The sequence below is a fragment of the Vigna angularis genome, chromosome 2, assembly GCF_016808095.1.
Source record: "Vigna angularis cultivar LongXiaoDou No.4 chromosome 2, ASM1680809v1, whole genome shotgun sequence".
NCBI classification, from domain to species: Eukaryota; Viridiplantae; Streptophyta; class Magnoliopsida; order Fabales; family Fabaceae; genus Vigna; species Vigna angularis.
Window position 1 is genome coordinate 7,165,805 of NC_068971.1, and position 16,811 is coordinate 7,182,615.

The 16,811-nt window shown below is 32.2% G+C and overlaps 1 protein-coding gene across 1 annotated transcript; it reads right to left on the bottom strand.

Annotated features, from left to right (window-relative positions):
- Positions 1-2,007: 2,007 nt before the first annotated feature.
- Positions 2,008-16,395, bottom strand: LOC108329143 (uncharacterized). Its single transcript, XM_017563203.2, has 23 exons — positions 16,023-16,395; positions 15,464-15,571; positions 15,192-15,340; positions 14,530-14,611; positions 13,981-14,396; positions 13,323-13,755; positions 13,020-13,243; positions 12,574-12,769; positions 12,315-12,460; positions 11,765-11,939; positions 11,576-11,629; positions 10,607-10,786; positions 7,113-7,225; positions 6,254-6,433; positions 6,070-6,127; positions 5,551-5,610; positions 5,419-5,460; positions 5,191-5,318; positions 4,965-5,100; positions 4,796-4,873; positions 3,773-3,889; positions 2,606-2,668; positions 2,008-2,508 (listed from the first exon to the last, which is right to left on the bottom strand). Exons 1-23 carry the CDS (start codon positions 16,167-16,169, stop codon positions 2,422-2,424), a joined length of 3,372 nt encoding a protein of 1,123 aa, XP_017418692.1. The 5' UTR covers positions 16,170-16,395; the 3' UTR covers positions 2,008-2,421.
- Positions 16,396-16,811: the final 416 nt, after the last annotated feature.

Below are 16,811 nucleotides of genomic sequence, written 5' to 3' on the forward strand. Positions count from 1 at the left end.
AGGTCCTATTTATTGCTTCTAAGAAATTTATTATACAAAAAACAAATAAAATTTCAGTTAAAAATTGTGATTAATGGGTAAATACAATGCAAAGGTTGGCTCAGAAATGTGAATCAGTGGAGGATATGATTGAAAAGATTATGAGATTGTATTCTATCATGGCATTAGATTTTGTTATGTTATATGAAGGTGCCATTTGTCTTATAATAGCTTACCTTATGACTTTTTCACAACTTGTAGGCATGTCATGCCATTAAGAATAGAAAAAAGATACGCCACTTTTTATTTTACTTCTTTTACAACCTATTTTATATTTAACTAATAAAAATAAGTATCAATAAAATAATCATATTTATGATTGTTAAATAGAAGTATAAAAGAATGATAATTTGAAACTATCATGGTCCTAGAAAAAATGACAAAACGTACGCCTCTGTGTGGTTCATAGTCATTCTATATGAATTAAACTAGTGCAATATTTTTTATTAAATTAATATAATTACTGGTTAAATTTATATTTAAATTAACGTTTTTTGGTTCTTCCTTAATTCATACATTAAGTTTACAGTGGTACTGGAAAACAGAATTTCCCATATTTTTTATCCTTCATAAATTTTTTATTTACGTTTTCATCCCAACCTTATATTAGCAATTTTTTGTCCTTAAATTTTTTTTCTTTTTCATGAAAAAACATTGATATTTTGTCTCTAGTCTTGTTATAAAGTAATGTACACGTGTTTGTGCAGCTATTATTGACTTTACTAGAGTTGGGATGGAGTGGAGTTTTTATTTCTTGATGTTTTAATTTTGTTACCTTTTATTTTTTATTTAAAGTAAAAATTATATTTTATATTTTTAATTGATTAATAAATGAAAAAAATTGTTATATTTAAATATTAAATTACTTTATTACAATTAATAATTTAAATTTAAATTTTGAAGTATTAATTAATTAAATTACAAAATTATCACATTTATATTTTTTAAATAATATAATATAAAAGTATTTAAAAAAATTAAATTTTAAGTGAAAATACGGATTATGAAGGTTGAAAATGTCATTACACCCTACTAAATTAGTGGCGAATACAAGTTCAATCTATTTTGTCACGTACCAACTTGTAAATTTTTTTGAGAAAATAATCACTAGATTAATATTATAGGATTATTTTAAAATCAATAAGTAATAGGTAAGTTTTTATTAGTTAATTAACCATAAAAAGTATATATAAATACTTTTCAGTTTGTCTAATTTCTCCTCCTGAGTTTTGGCTTAATCCACTGTACCTTTGTTTTTCATCTATTATGCATTTGATATATTGTGAATTATGTGAAATTTGAGGAATCAATTTTGATGAGACATTAAGTTTCTGCAGTGATGCTTTAGCACATTAACCTTTTCATAACAAATACTACATTTTTTAATAATTTTTAATCTAATTACATTTAAAGAATACATACATACATTCATATATATATATATATATATATATATATATATATATATATATATATATATATATATATATATATATATATATATATATATATATATATATATATATATATATATATATGAAATTTATTATTCTAGAGTGAATGATTTCATGGAATAGCCTGTTGGAACATTAAAAGAATGTTATAATGGAGAGAAAATTCATCTTCAAATATAACTATCGCAGGTAATCGATACGAAATAATAGAAATTCGTAAATCTTTCATCCTCAATTCATGCATTGGAACGTACATTTTTATATTGAAATTCGTAAAAAAACTTCAAATAACTTGAAACCACACATGCATTTGTTAATTGCGATCATGTTCAGTTGACTACACTCCACAACAAGTTAAAAGAAATAGTGTATATATCAATAAGATATGTTTATATGAAATAATGCAATGTATAAAATAGAACTGAAAATAGAAGTGCAGAAAGAAATAGAAATAGCAAACACGGAACAGAAACTAACAATTCAAGGATAAGCTCAATTATGGGAGAAAATAAAGTGCATAAATTCTACTTTGAATGTTAGGCTGATCAACGGCATATAACTAATATATACAGCGAGATCTGTTTATGCTTTTACAAAAACACATGTTACAAAATGTGATCAAAAGTGAAAACAATAATGAAATCCTCAGACATGCACAAGCCTCCCTACAGATATTACTAACCTCTATCTACATGTACTATATTCTGGATTCATTGGATTAACACCATAAAATAATTTGTTGTCAACAACATGGTAAACCAGGGAATAATAACTTGGAATTCTGGTCCCCACAATCATATCCAAGGGAAAGGATGCATAGTCCTTACGTGTGACATGATCAATGAGATTCATATGTAGCCAATGAGAAAACCATCCAATCAATCAGATATCTTTCAGCAGGAATCAAATGTGAGATCTATATTCACTTTTACTTTCTTTCTACATTTGGGACTGATGAAAGTCTCTCTTCCAGGTCTGCCAGCAAATCTTGATATTCTGTAAATGCTGGGTGTGACTGTAGTGCAAAGGAAACAGATAGGAACATCATATTTAATTCATTCAAGTGTACATGCCATGATGCCAAGACAATAGCCTACAACAAATAGATATACCTCCATAGTGGTGCTGTACGTTTTCCACAACCGAACATCATGTCTGAACAAGTCAAAAAGAACCTAAAACATCTCAAAAATACACTTGTCAACAAAAGTGAACCCTTTCTGAAATGGAAAAAGATCCACATGTGACAAAAATTGCACAAAAATATCTCCCTTAGATACATTTGGGAACCTCTTTAAAAGAAAAAAAAAATACAAATGTGGCATATTGAAGCATGTTCCCGGCAAGACAATCCAAAAGTACAACTTGTATGTGTAGGCAGTTACCCAAAAAATTCCGGATGCACATTCCCTCGTCTCTTTCCGTCAAATAACTAAATGGGTAATAAGTTTATGCGGTAGTTATTACCAAGGATACACACTCACACATAAACTAAAGATTACGGTTTTCTCTTTGGTTTACCAATTAACTTATTAAGCATGTCATAATGAAGGAGCTTCTCAAACTACAATTATGTCAAAAGAAAGAGACAAGAAAGGAAAAATGAGATCATGCTTTCCACAAGTCACACAACTTAGGTATTTTGAATTCATCACATACAACGACAGCGAAAAAGATAGAGATGTAAACCATAGGTTCAAGCAGGGTAGATCAATCAGAGTGCTTTAAGGGCTCTATAACAAAATGGTAGCACTCAAAGGAAAAGGAAAATTTGACCACAACTTTTACCACAACCATAAGGCCTAAAATGTCATATGGAACTAAATAAATGTAAACGACGAAAAGTTAATTAGAAAATAAATTCTGTAACAGATGACGTATGTTGCACTGAATGAGTGAACATTCTGGACAAAATGGGTTTAGAAATGTTTCAGAAAAAAGGTTGGGGTGGTAGTACCTACGATGGAAAAGATGGAAAAAAAAGTAATGTTAGCTCATTCAGACATGCAATGTGATGAGTGATGAAGGCCCCACCCAGAAAAGAAAGTATATTTAAGGGCCTGTTTGTTTTACATTCAGAAACAATTCCTCCCACCAATTTCTAATGTAAAATTTGGGTACACATCGCAATTACGTTCAATAGTTCGTAACCCATTGCATTAAACTTTCCAAATCTCTCTCTTCTTTTTTTGGCTTATAATTTCAACATTAGTTTTGATGAATTCATCTCAGCATAATTTCAGATCTTCCTGTCCTTTACAGACAAAAGTCAAACATACCTCAGATCGTCTTAAGAGAGTAGCCAGGACAACTATCCATTCCTTAAACTTCACAGAGCACATATGTGCCAGGAGAAAATCAGCATCCAAGCGGCTTTGTAATGTTCCCATTTGAAACTGAAAACAAAAATAATGTTCAATAATGAAGAAGAACAAAACTAAATAAAATATCAGTATATATCTATACAAGCTCATGCCAAATGATCATTGCGTATTCAAAATTGGCTTCAGAAATCAGTTACCCCTTTTAAGACCTTAATCATGATACATGGTTATTTTTTTATTACTGTGTTGCTAATAAAGCATCACTATGAGAACATGACTTCGCATTAAGGTTGGTACCTCATATCTCACCAGTCACCTACTCTCCCAAGAATATGTGTATAAAAGAGAAAAAGAAACAACTACACAAAAAAATCATGAACCAAAATCCATGAATCAAGAAAATCTATACTCTGGCATACCAAACCTATTTCTAAGAAAATAAAAACTTAAACAAGAAGGAAAAACATCCAGCCACACAAACTCAATCTTAGACTCAACTCCCAAATTAGCAAGTCTACCAGCACATCTGTTTCCCTCTGTAAAAATGTGAGAAATTTCAAAATTTAAAATATTACACATAGCCAAGCAACACTTACATCTTCCCCTGATATCACAACGTTTTCCATAGAAAAGGAAAATTTACCAAAGAGAGAAACGAAGGAAAACAAAATAACAAGAGGATTAAGAATGCTCCAACATCACAAGACCTTTAGAGCACAATTGATCAATTTCATTAAGTTAGCATAAGAAACCTATCTAATAAACCCATGTCTAAACCACAAAACTTTTACCAAAATATACCAGGCCACAAACAGTTTGTGGTATAATCAGAGAATACAAATAAGGCATGAGTAAATAAAACAAGGAAAGGTACACCAAGAATCAAAGATTTTATGCATCAACAACTATACCAAGGGAGATTGAAAAGAGAAAAGGTGATGGAAAAACTAAAGAAATGGAAATGCTAAAATCCAAAACCTTTTGGCTTAATAGTTCAAGTCCAGAAGCAAAATTCTCCAACCGTGCACTCCCTTCTTTTTCACGTTGTAGATACTCCTACAATTGGTGTCATTGAACAATTTAAACTCTTAAAACTAGAAAGAAAGTTATCTCAGGTACTAGAACAAATTAATCAGTATGATCTTACCACTAAACCAAATTGAGTGCCTTTTACAAATGCAACAAGCTTGGAGAGCTCTTTTCCAGCCATCAGGTAACTAGCATGATTTTCTAAAATATTCTTAACAGAGGTAACATGGGCGCTTTGTTCTTTGAATGAGGAGCTGCTCCAGAGGTAATTACTAGTTAGTATGGTTGGCAACTTTGATGGTAGAGCAACCAAAAAAATACAATTGACTAAAGTTTAAATGAACCTTTTATCTGATGATTGCTTCCTCTCACTAGAACGAAAAAGAAAATAGCCTAAAAATCTTGGAGACAGTTTATCTGAATCAGTTGATGCTTGATCATACTCCCGACCAGATCTCAGCAAGAAACGCACCTTAGAACCCAAAACAAAATAGTTAACAAAGACGGAACTTGCACAAGATTTATTACTTGACCAGAAAAAATGATAGTCCAATGGCATTTCAAAATAATACCAGCTCCCCAGCAAGCTCATACAATGATTCATCAAGTGTTGCCTGTAGAATTTTGATAATCACATTATTGATGCAACTAAAGTTCATTAAATAAAACCAAAAAAAAAAACTTAAGCAATCAAAACCCCAAACCTGTAATAACCGTAAAGCACAGTACTGACTGACAGCAGGACCTTCCAGTTTGGCGATGACCTGTTTTATTCATGTGAAATTTATTAAATTTAACTAAGCAAGTCTAAAACATACTTAATACTGCAATCATAACAGAAAAAAATCCTATTTATATTTTTAAGAGTAAGAGTGCACAATGTGAGAGAATAGTCTAACAAGTCAGAAAATTTAAAACCTAATAAATGTCAGAATTGTCATCCTTAATGCAATATTCAATTCATAAACCAATTGTCAGAAAGGAGAAACCCTGGCATGAATAAAAAACCTCCTAATTATGAATTAAAATTGAATCAAACAATTCTTATCAGCAAAACTTGGCAGATAAAAGAAAAATTATATATATATATATATATATATATATATATATATATATATATATATATATATATATATATATATATATATTACCAGAACAGAATGATAAGATATTAACATTCCCACAGATAAAGGGACCTATTGAGAAAGGCAAGTGAGTCTTACAAGTATATAACATGCTCCAGTGCGGTACCATCTACGTTGAAAGCATTCCTCAAACAATCTATACAGTAACCCCCAAAACAATTAGACATCCAAAATATACAATGAAAAAACATTTACAACACAGTTCCACATAGTAATCAAAGTTGAAATTAAAATGAAAACTATAGATGCTAGAAGGACATACTCAGTTGATCTTCCAGCAGCAGCAAACAAATCTGCCCAATGACGACCATCTGTTTTTCTTGCAACACTTACAACAACATCAAGGTACTCTGGAAAATTCCTGATCAGGTCACAGGTCTTCTCTAAAAGAGAGCTTTTAGCATGTTTAACAACTGAGATCTGGTTCCTGTTCACATTTGGCCTGTAATAATTGGGGTGGCAATTAAACAGCTAACACAAAAACCATACGGCAACTAAGTTTTACTCCAACTATCAACTTCGTCAGATCAAATTAATATCATATTTCAGATTAAAGGAATGATTTGATCATGAGATTAAGTCCTATTGATCTTATTAATGAGGGCTTCTGCAGGTAACTTTCAAAGTGTTTGAGGTTTATAACTTCTAGACAGGTTTTCAGTCTGAAGAAAATCAAAATATTGATATAGGCAATTAAACTCTGTTTTTATAAAGGCTGTTACAGGTAAATGGCTCCTTTAAGGCATCAAAATCAGCAATGAGAGCACACAGGATGAAAAATTTACAAAAATGTGAACTTTATCGATCTAACTGTTATATTTAAGGTTCTCATAAATCAAGTCTTACAAAATTTTGTATAATTAAAAACTAATTGATACTTTATACAATATCCAATCTAAAATACAAGTAAATAGCTACTATTAGATTACAGTACACACCTACAAATGCCTAGATATGTAAAATTTGATTTGTATGATCACAAGAATAATATCCCATGATTCAATAATTGCATTGATGAAATTTACTTCTTGAAAAGTGTAATTATACATAGTCTGTTACTTAATAAGTGTTCATTGATCCTGTCCCATTTTTAGAGTATTAACATTTCCAGATTGAAGTACCTTGATATATCTGCTTCAAAAACTGTAAAAAGAAGCCACTCTAGACAATGTGAAAAATGAGGCTTCTCGGCTGATAGCTCTGCCAGCCTTAAAGCTTCCTCAATTTTGTCCCTCTGGAAGAAACATAAATGAACAGGACATAATCAGCTAAATATATCTTTTCTCTATAGAACAAGAGTTTACTAAGAGAGAAATGATAAGTTAAAAGAACAAGGTCCAACATGCCTCTAAAACAAAATCAAAAAAAATATAAGCAACAAAACGAAACCCCAACTATAAGCAGACAACTGCAGGCTCCCAAAACATTTTGAATATGTGACAGGCCTTATATCTTGTTGAATCTATTGTTTCTTATACAATAGAGGTGACAAATAAGAAGATTAGAAATTCAGACAATAGGCAATCCTTATCAGAAATATAAAAAAGACATATATGTTCCATCTAGTACAAAAACAGGACAAAATCTGTTTGACAATTCTCACATCCTCTGTGATAATTTTGAACTATTTTCTTATCTAACTCTTTGCATGTTTTAAAGCAATGGATCACAAATTATGGCAAATAAAAATAAAGACTATGACAAATTCAACAAGATTAAAGATCAATTTCAACTCATGTAGCTCCTGAAAGTAAAAAATTGCAACTCTTAACAAACTTCTCAAGGATCAACATCAATAATGAAACGTTGCAATTTCTCTTTTTCTTTCTTAAATACTTGTTATGTTCATAAGATGCCTAATAAGAATATACCTTTGGCTTCCTTTCTTTAAATTTAATATTCATACGTGGCCCCAGAGTGGGGCATATAAATGGTAGTCAATCAGAATTCAAATCATAAAGTTGCATTATTTTACGATTATAATCCCTCTGAAGGATTCAAATCGCTCATGAAGTCACAGGCAATATAAAATCTTAAGTAAAATGGGAAAGTCATAAAATTAGGAAATTCAAGTGAATTTTTTCAACTTCATGATCTGATCCATTTCAAAGGTTTTGACCCAGTGTAATCTGTTGACGCAGTTTTAAAGTTAGAGCCTTAGATTTGAAGCCATGCTGTTTGAAGCTTCTTCATTGTCTCTGCATGACTGCAAACCCTAACATCAAAGATGCTGCTGTTAAATCAAACCCTGAACATAACCACCATTATTCTTCCTCCATATGAGCAAAGCTGCAACCCCCCAATTCTGATAAAAGTTCTATTACTTTGGTGTTTACGTTTTATGCTTCATGAGTTGTAACTTGTCCAAAACTTGATCTGTAGTGAATTTGTGTTTTCCAGTTAAGATTTTTACTACTTTATGGTTACTTATGAATATGACAATTGACGTTTATGAAGTACGGATTATATATACTAATGTGTGTATATGCCTGTGTATATGTGTGTGTGTGTATATATATATATAAGACAGTTTTCATAATCAAGAATGTCTAGATTATAAATGTACGTATTATTATAAACATTTTTATTTATTCTCAATCATATCTTTATTATAAGAGAATACCGAATCTCCTCTATTTATTATAATGATTCTGTTTTCTCAATTGTCTCATAAACACATGGCATCAACTCAATGTCTACCTGTTTCGTATAGTTTAACAATGATTTATAGATTTGGGAGTTGGTTCCTTCTCCAACTGGCAAATCAACTGTTGGGGATCAATGGTTGAACACTCTTTAAAGCAAGTCCTAATGGTAATATTGATTGCTATAAGGTTACCTTGGTTGCCCATGGATACACAAAAATCTATAAACAAGATATACTTATACTAAAACTTTCACTCCTGTTAGAGAAATGACATTTATCCGACTTCTATTCTCCATTGCAGTTATTTGTCAATGGAATCTGTTTCGAGTTGACATCCAAAATACATTTCTAAATGGTGATCTTGATGATGAATTTTACATGCAACAACCTCCTATTTTTTTGCTCATAAGGAGTCATCTAATATGGTCCATTGTCTTTGTAGGTCCCTGTATGGCTTCAAGCAGGCACCCAGTGCATGGTTTGGACATTTTCATACTGTCATCTAATGGTTTGGAAGGATTCAAAGTGATGTTAATCATTATTTCCAATGATGTATCTACCCAAACCACATTCTTATCACAATTAATAATACGGCAAGTATTGCCCATTTAAAGCAATATCTTGCTCAACAGGTCCAAACAAAAGTTCTTGAACATTGAGGCATTGTCTCTTTGGTATAGGTATTACACAATCCAAGGATGGTATGATCATATCTCAGAAAAAGAATGCTCTAGACATTTTAAAAGAAAAAAAGATATTAAATGCTAAATTTGTGTACACACCAATGGATCTGAGCATCAAACTTGTAGCTAACCAAGAGTCGTACTCTGACCATGGGAGATTCAAATGATAAGTTGGTAAGCTAAATTACCCCATTCTGACTTGTCCTGGCATTGCATTTGCAATAAGCGTAGTAAGTCAATTTTTAAAATTTCCTTATCAAGATCATCGGGATATAGTTGTACGAATCCTAAAATGGATTAAAAATGCTCTTGACAAAGACCTTATTTACGAAGGTAAGGGAAATACTCAAATTGTTAGGTATTCTAATGTTGATCGGCAAGGTCACTAAGCGATAAATGCTCCACTTCATATTATTGTGTTCTTGTTGGATGTGATTTAATATAGTGGAGAAGTAAGAAACAAAATGTTGTAACAATATCAATTGCGAAAGCAAAATACAGAGCAATGTCATCAGCCACTTGTTAGCTCATACGGCTAATGTAAATCCTCAAAGAGCTTAAATTTCAAGAAAATTCACAAATGCACCTTATATGTGACAACACCTTATATGTGACAACTAGGCAGCATTACACATTACCTCTAAATTTTTTCTTTTATGAGGACCAAACATATCAAGGTAAATTGTCATTTCATGAGAAAAGTTGGAGTTTGGAGACATCACCACTAGATTTGACAACTCTGCCAATAAATTCACCGAGTCCTTTTTAAGAAGACCAAAGAACAATCATGTTTGCAGCAAAATGAGCACATATGACTTGCATGTTTTAACTTGAGAGGAAGTGTTATAATTACAGAAATAAGGCACAGGATTTTTATAATGAGCAATACCTAAATTATGCATTATTAATAACGTTTTTCATTTATTCCCGTATCATATTTTTATTGTTAGAGTATACCAAATCTTCTCTATGTATTATATTAAATCCGTTTTCTCAATATAAATAAAGCACATGCATTGTCTCGTAATCACACAGGTTGACCTCAGCACCTCTCCATTTTTTATAGTTTGACAATGATTACCCGCTTCTAGATTTAAGGTAAAATCCTGATTTTGATTGCAAGATGATATTTATTGGTCAGTATAGTGAATGGATGCCATACTAAAAAAATTTCTTTCAAGAATTGAATGAGAAAGGCAACCAAGAGACCAAAATGTCCCAAAAGTAGAATATGAACCAATGGTTCAAGAAATTATAACAATCTTAATTTAACTCAATGCAGTACCTGAAGAAGATGTCGTAGTAAGCAGTGCAGTATTGTTTGTGCTTGAGGAGATGGTTCAAAACATGGAAATTCAGCACTTGCTGAAAATGAAATTCTCTGGGAAACACCAACAACTACACCAGCATTTGGAAGAAGTCCCAAAGGGTAAACCTCACGATCAAACTCAAGCTCGGGGTCCAGCTAAAAATTGTGGCAAATACCAGAAAATTAACTGATTTCAGAATGAAGGAATGACTGAATTTATTTGCTTCAAATGGAATAAATTGTTTTTCTTTACAAGATCTATTATCTACCAGATAAATTGTAAGACAATGCAGCAATTACTCAATAAAGGAAACAGTAAAGAAGATAACAAGTCAGACGTGCTGGGTCTAGTTCTTCATTTAGGGTAAAACCAAAGTATTCTAAAGAATATGAAGCCAATCACATACACTAACTATGTGGACCTTCAATTGCATGTGATTTCTTCATAATTATAGTACAAGACATAATAGCATTTTTGGTCTCTATATTTGTAGCAATGATGAAATGTTTTTCCTCTATTTATTTTTTACTCAATGTGATCCCTATATTTTCTAAAAGGCTGAATGTGATCTCTTTCGTTAAATTATTAATGTTAACGTCATTCCTCCTATTTTTTCCTTGGAATTGGACAATAAATGCGTAAAATAAAGTAGGTGATTGTATTAGAAAATGTTAACTCATCATCCTCTAAAAGATGTTAATGCTGATCTAATGAAAGGGACTATATTAAGTCTTATTAAAAAATATAAGGACCACATTAGTCAAAATTAAATATAGGGAAAATATTGAATCATTGCTACAAGTATAGGGACCAAAAATACTATTAAGCTTATAGTATAATATACACAAAAAGGTCTGAAAGAATGAATACAATATCAAATGAGTATGAAGTAACGCATTCTGTTCAGTGCAGCCTACAAGGTTGTAAACATCCTTTCTTCATACCTGTAAGAAATCTTCCTGCTTAAAAGGATCAGCACCTGGAGATGGATACCAAACCTGCAACAGTAAACTTCCATGTAAAAAACTATCAGACAAGTAAAGAGGAAATACACCAAGGGTGAATCAAAGTCATAAACCTCGTCAAATTTACGGAAGTACATACAGTGAATAGGAAAGATCTCAATGAGTTACCTGCATTCCATGGTGACCATAATCTAACCATGAAACTTCCTCAATCAAATTTGTTTTATCCTCAGACTGACCACAGGTGACCCAAAATAGTTCAACTGAATCAGTAAGATTTCTCTCCCGTCCATCATCTAGATCAAGAAGTGAAAGCTCCCCATTTGCCCTCAATATCAAACATCTAGAACAAAAAACACTTTCATGAGGAAATTAATATGAAAATATAATCCCACCTCCTGCATTGAGTGCTTCAACCTAGTTAATTTGTCTTGGCAAAAAATATTAAGGAAATAAATTTCTTTAAGATGAATTATTAGTGAGAGAAAAATAGCACTATTGGCTGTAAGAATAGTAACAAAAACAACAAAGTTCAGTAAGCCAACAACTTATTTCGACATCATAGATGTTTAAATTGTTATGAGATGACAATAATTACACGGATACTTTGTTGTAATGCATTCAGATTCATGGATAGTGGTATTTTGAAATGATTTAATAAGAGAAATAGAAAAACAAAGTGGAGAAAGTGAGTAAGGCTGTTCACAAGAACATATACCTTGCTGGCTCTCTTGTTAATGAATCTGATGAAACTGAACTGTAATTGTTTGAAATAGATTCTCTAGGAAGTTGATCAGGAATGAATCGCATTGCAGCAGGATGGCTCTTGGCAGTAACAATTGAAAGTTCTCGTACTGCAGAAAGCTGTTTGTCATGTTATCACTTAAAAATGTATAACAATGCAGGATTTGCAAAAGAAAAATTGAAATAAAAAAGAAAAGGAGCATAACAAGAACTATTTGAAAGTATGCATTTACCTGTAAATCTGGATTTCCTGAAGGAGATAATTCACCAAATAATTTCACATGGAATATGTGGACATCAAATGGTCTATAAGTTAGAAGCATATGATCTTGATAGACATCCATCACCATTGGTTTAGCAAGCAATGGTTTTCGACAGAGTAATGAACTTTGATCAAGGTGATATCTTGGGTAAAAGAGCAATTCATAGCTGAAGATAAAATGTGGAGACACAAGAGACAAAGAATTTAGAACAAAATGGTGTTGCATGATGTTACAGAAAAGACATAATTTAAATGAGACCTATTTCTTTTCTTGTGTATGGGCATGTATTAGAGTTAGGCTTTTTCATACAGGTACATTGTTGAACACCACTTGATTATGAAAGATATTTTTGAAAAGCACTAAAATTTGTGAAGTATCAACAGCATGTAACATGTTAAGTGACAAAAGTATCTCACGTGTTGGATGAATCAATATAGTTGCAGACAACAACAATCTTCCCCAGCCATAACAAGCCTTTACACTGAATCTTTTGCTCTTGAGTAACATCTCCAAATACTCTCCATCTTTTCAATCGTATGTCATACAATATCAAACCATGAAGACCAGCAATAGCTAAGTACATCCCATCCTGGCTAGCTGCCACATGTTGAACTGGCCAGTTTTGGGAAATATAAGAAACCTGCAAAAACTTTTCAACTTTAGAAGAGATATCCATACAGCAAATTACATGTTCACAATTTGACAATCAAACACATAACTGGAAGCTTAAGATGTAGCATTTTAAGTTCATCAGTCTCTTCTGACTGCACAATCAGTAAACGGTCTTCTCCATAAATCACTTGACGGATATATGTAGTGCCTGAAACACCTCTGCTAAGACAGCATTTCCCAAATGAGAATGATAGAATTCTCTCTGAACACCCCTCCTCAATAGCATAAAGTCTATATCCATATTCATCCCACTGCATCAGTGAGGTACCACCCATCAATGGTTCATACTTACAATCATGGTTTGGTTTAGCAATTGGAGAAGACATGGAACTTAAGCCTATTTGTCGTACAGTTGACATCAAGCGACAACCAGAAACGGACCAAACTGTAAGCCCCCTTAACTTCCACCCAACTGCAAAAGCAGAATTATCAGGTGTCCAAGCAATGCAACTAACAGGACCAGTGTCATCCATTGAATATCTGCAATATAATATTCCAAGCCATCAAACCAAACTCCATCTAAATAAAGGAAAATACTCCTCTAGAGTGAGTTTGTATCTAAAGTGTACAAATAAGAGTGTATCTACACTTGGTTTTAAAAAGGTATATATCATGATCTTACAACATTCAAATTCAATGGAGAAGTAGATCATGAATGTTTCAATCTGATGCTGATTTATTACATGTATAATAAACAAAACTTACCCCCAGTCATACAAAGAGACTGCCCGTATAAGTGATACTGATTCTGCCAAATCATACAACTCCACTGTTCCTCTTTTAGTACCAACAGCAAGAATTTGCTGCTCTAGAGCTACTGAGGTACAGACAGCATCACCACCAGACAACCTCTTTTCTGCTTTGATACAGTCAACTTGCTTTAAGCCTTTTTTACTCACAGAACATGAGACAAGTTGCCCATCAGAATACAAGACAAATAGCAACCTCAATGGAAGGCAAAGTTCCAGTTGATTGATTTCAGACTTTCTAGGAATAACGTGATTGAACATAAGAGCCTTCGGGTGAGATTTAGGAGAAAGACCATTCTCTATTGTAAGTGGCATTTGAGAATTGTCAAAGCTAGTAGTGGGTTGTGGATCAAATTCAAAAGCCCCAAAGAACTGTCACAAAATGATAGCAATATTGTTAAAAATCAAAACAAAAAAGAAATATTATTGCATACACGGCTGGATATTGCCAGATACAAATGACCATACAATGTCCAAAATTGTTTAGTCGAGTATTTTAAATTACCTCCCCTTTCCAAGATATACTGTATAAAGTTCCATCAGAAAGTCCAAGTAACATATGTTTGTTATCACTGATAATATTGCTCCTGACAAAACAGTAGAATAAAGAGAAGTATCAATATCACACTGCAAATGGCTTCAGATTTAGACTATGATACACAGAGTGAATCACAGAAATTTGACACTTTCTAGGAAACATTGAGGTATTACAACATTAGTTTATAACTTAGATAAGGCCAGTGGGTTAAAAAGAAATCATGTAGACACCCAATTTCCAAAATAATCAAAAACCCATAATATTACACTTACCGTTGATACCAATAGTTACTTTGTAAAGCATTGGCAGTTAACAATCAAATGCATACAGACTTTTACAAGTGGCGTATTCTTCGGAGCCAAGATAATACTTCTTCTACTTTTTATTTACAAATACCTAAACTCATAATGAAACATTACACTCTATTTGAACTATCACAAAACTAATTAACATACCTTTGCTGGTTTCATAAAATGGACGATATACAATTTTAATTACTAAGAAAAAATCCTATTCAATTCACAATCCACAATCCATACTAGTAGTAGTTTAATAGTTTTATTCAATCAAATTGATTCATCTCATGTAGATGAAGAAAATTATAAAATTAAAACGAGCAGGAAACTTACACAGACAAATCCTTTATTGCAAAAGGAACTTGCTCTGTAAGCAGAAGAGAAATGATAGCTAGGCACAAAGCAGAGGGTTGTCTACCACCAGTGTGTATTCTTTTATCTGAGAACTGGACTTTGAAAATATGAAGAAAGAAGGTAGATGTCTGCAAACGGAAAACATAGATTTATAAGGAAGATGAATATGACTTGAAGATTTCTACTTAGAATGTAAAGTTGGTCATTCATAGAATATATCTTATCATGTATCAAAAGACTAGCAAACTTACAAGAATAGCAATTAATTTGGCATCAGGGCTCCACACGGCCTGCATGTTTTCTCCTTCCCTCTGCAATGAATCTGAATCTCTCTTGTACTTCCCCAGTCTCACTCTATGCTGAACCAACAAAAAATCATAAACACTGTTAAGCCCAAACTCCTTATACCCCACATTAAAGCAATCATCCCCATAGCCCCATGAAACCCACTTCATCTTTTATCCTAAAATTAAAAATACATAAATAAATCCATTACACTCAACTTTAATTGCCCGCATTTCAGAAACTCACCTCCATCAAAATCCAATTCACATTTTTGCCAAAAAAATAAATATTAAAACAATTGAGTATAGTCACAAATTCACAATAAACTCGCCTTAATGAAAACCAGTCCACACCCAAAACAGCACACACACACACTAATTCAAACCCAAACAAACATTAAGTTTCAAACACCCACATTGCAGAATCCCACCTCCAGGAAAACCCATATCAATTCTCTCCCAAAAACAAACAAAAAAAATTACACAGAACCCAACCACACAACCGGTAAAACACGGATCCGTGTACCTGGGAAGTGCTCCAAAGCTCAAAGTGAGTGGGGGACACAACGAGCAACGTGCGATTGATAACTTTGAGGTACACAATCTTCTGTGCAGATGGACACAGTCCTTGCTCGAGAGGGATGACCTGCGGCCACCCATATGCCATATACATCTTTTGCCTCTTCTCTTCTCAGATTCGCTTGATTGTTGCAATCTGTTACGGATCTAGAATAAGCAGAGCGATATGAGGGACTGCAAAACCGAGATCATGAGCATTTCATGAGAATGCCAATGGTTCAGCTTTGATCCACGATTCTGATTTGCGATTGGGAACAACAACCAAGTTCAACTACAAGGCCATCCCCAACAACACACTGAAAATTAAATTAGAATAACCTTTGTATTACAGAAAATGGTATACATAGTAATACTGATAAATAATAAATTTATACATTGTAATGCCCATTTATCCACCTATATGCCACTTAATAAAGATTTTTTATAATAATTTACATTGCCATACAATTAATATATACATATATATAATTTTAATTCGTCATTAATTTGATTTAACTTACAATAAAATGTGTATATTTGTGGAATTTTATTTTTTAATTATTATTCTTAAAATTTGCCACCTATAATTTTGCACGTGTAATTTTATTTTTCTAATTTGATACATATTTTGTAATGACTTTTTTTTATTTTATAAAAATATTGAAGAGATTAAAAATACTATATATAAAGATTAAAAGTAAAATAGTGTGAGTATAAATAAAGTTTATACTGTTTTATAGATTATTACACTATCATT

Bases quoted from the DNA above. Each gene is read 5' to 3' on its own strand.
- LOC108329143 (XM_017563203.2), bottom strand. From the start codon at position 16,169: ATGTATATGGCATATGGGTGGCCGCAGGTCATCCCTCTCGAGCAAGGA. The intron at 13,756-13,980 runs GTAAGTTTTGTT...ATTATATTGCAG, and splicing joins GTCTCTTTGTATGACTGGGG to ATATTCAATGGATGACACTG. The intron at 4,874-4,964 runs GTAAGATCATAC...CACCAATTGTAG, and splicing joins GCACTCAATTTGGTTTAGTG to GAGTATCTACAACGTGAAAA.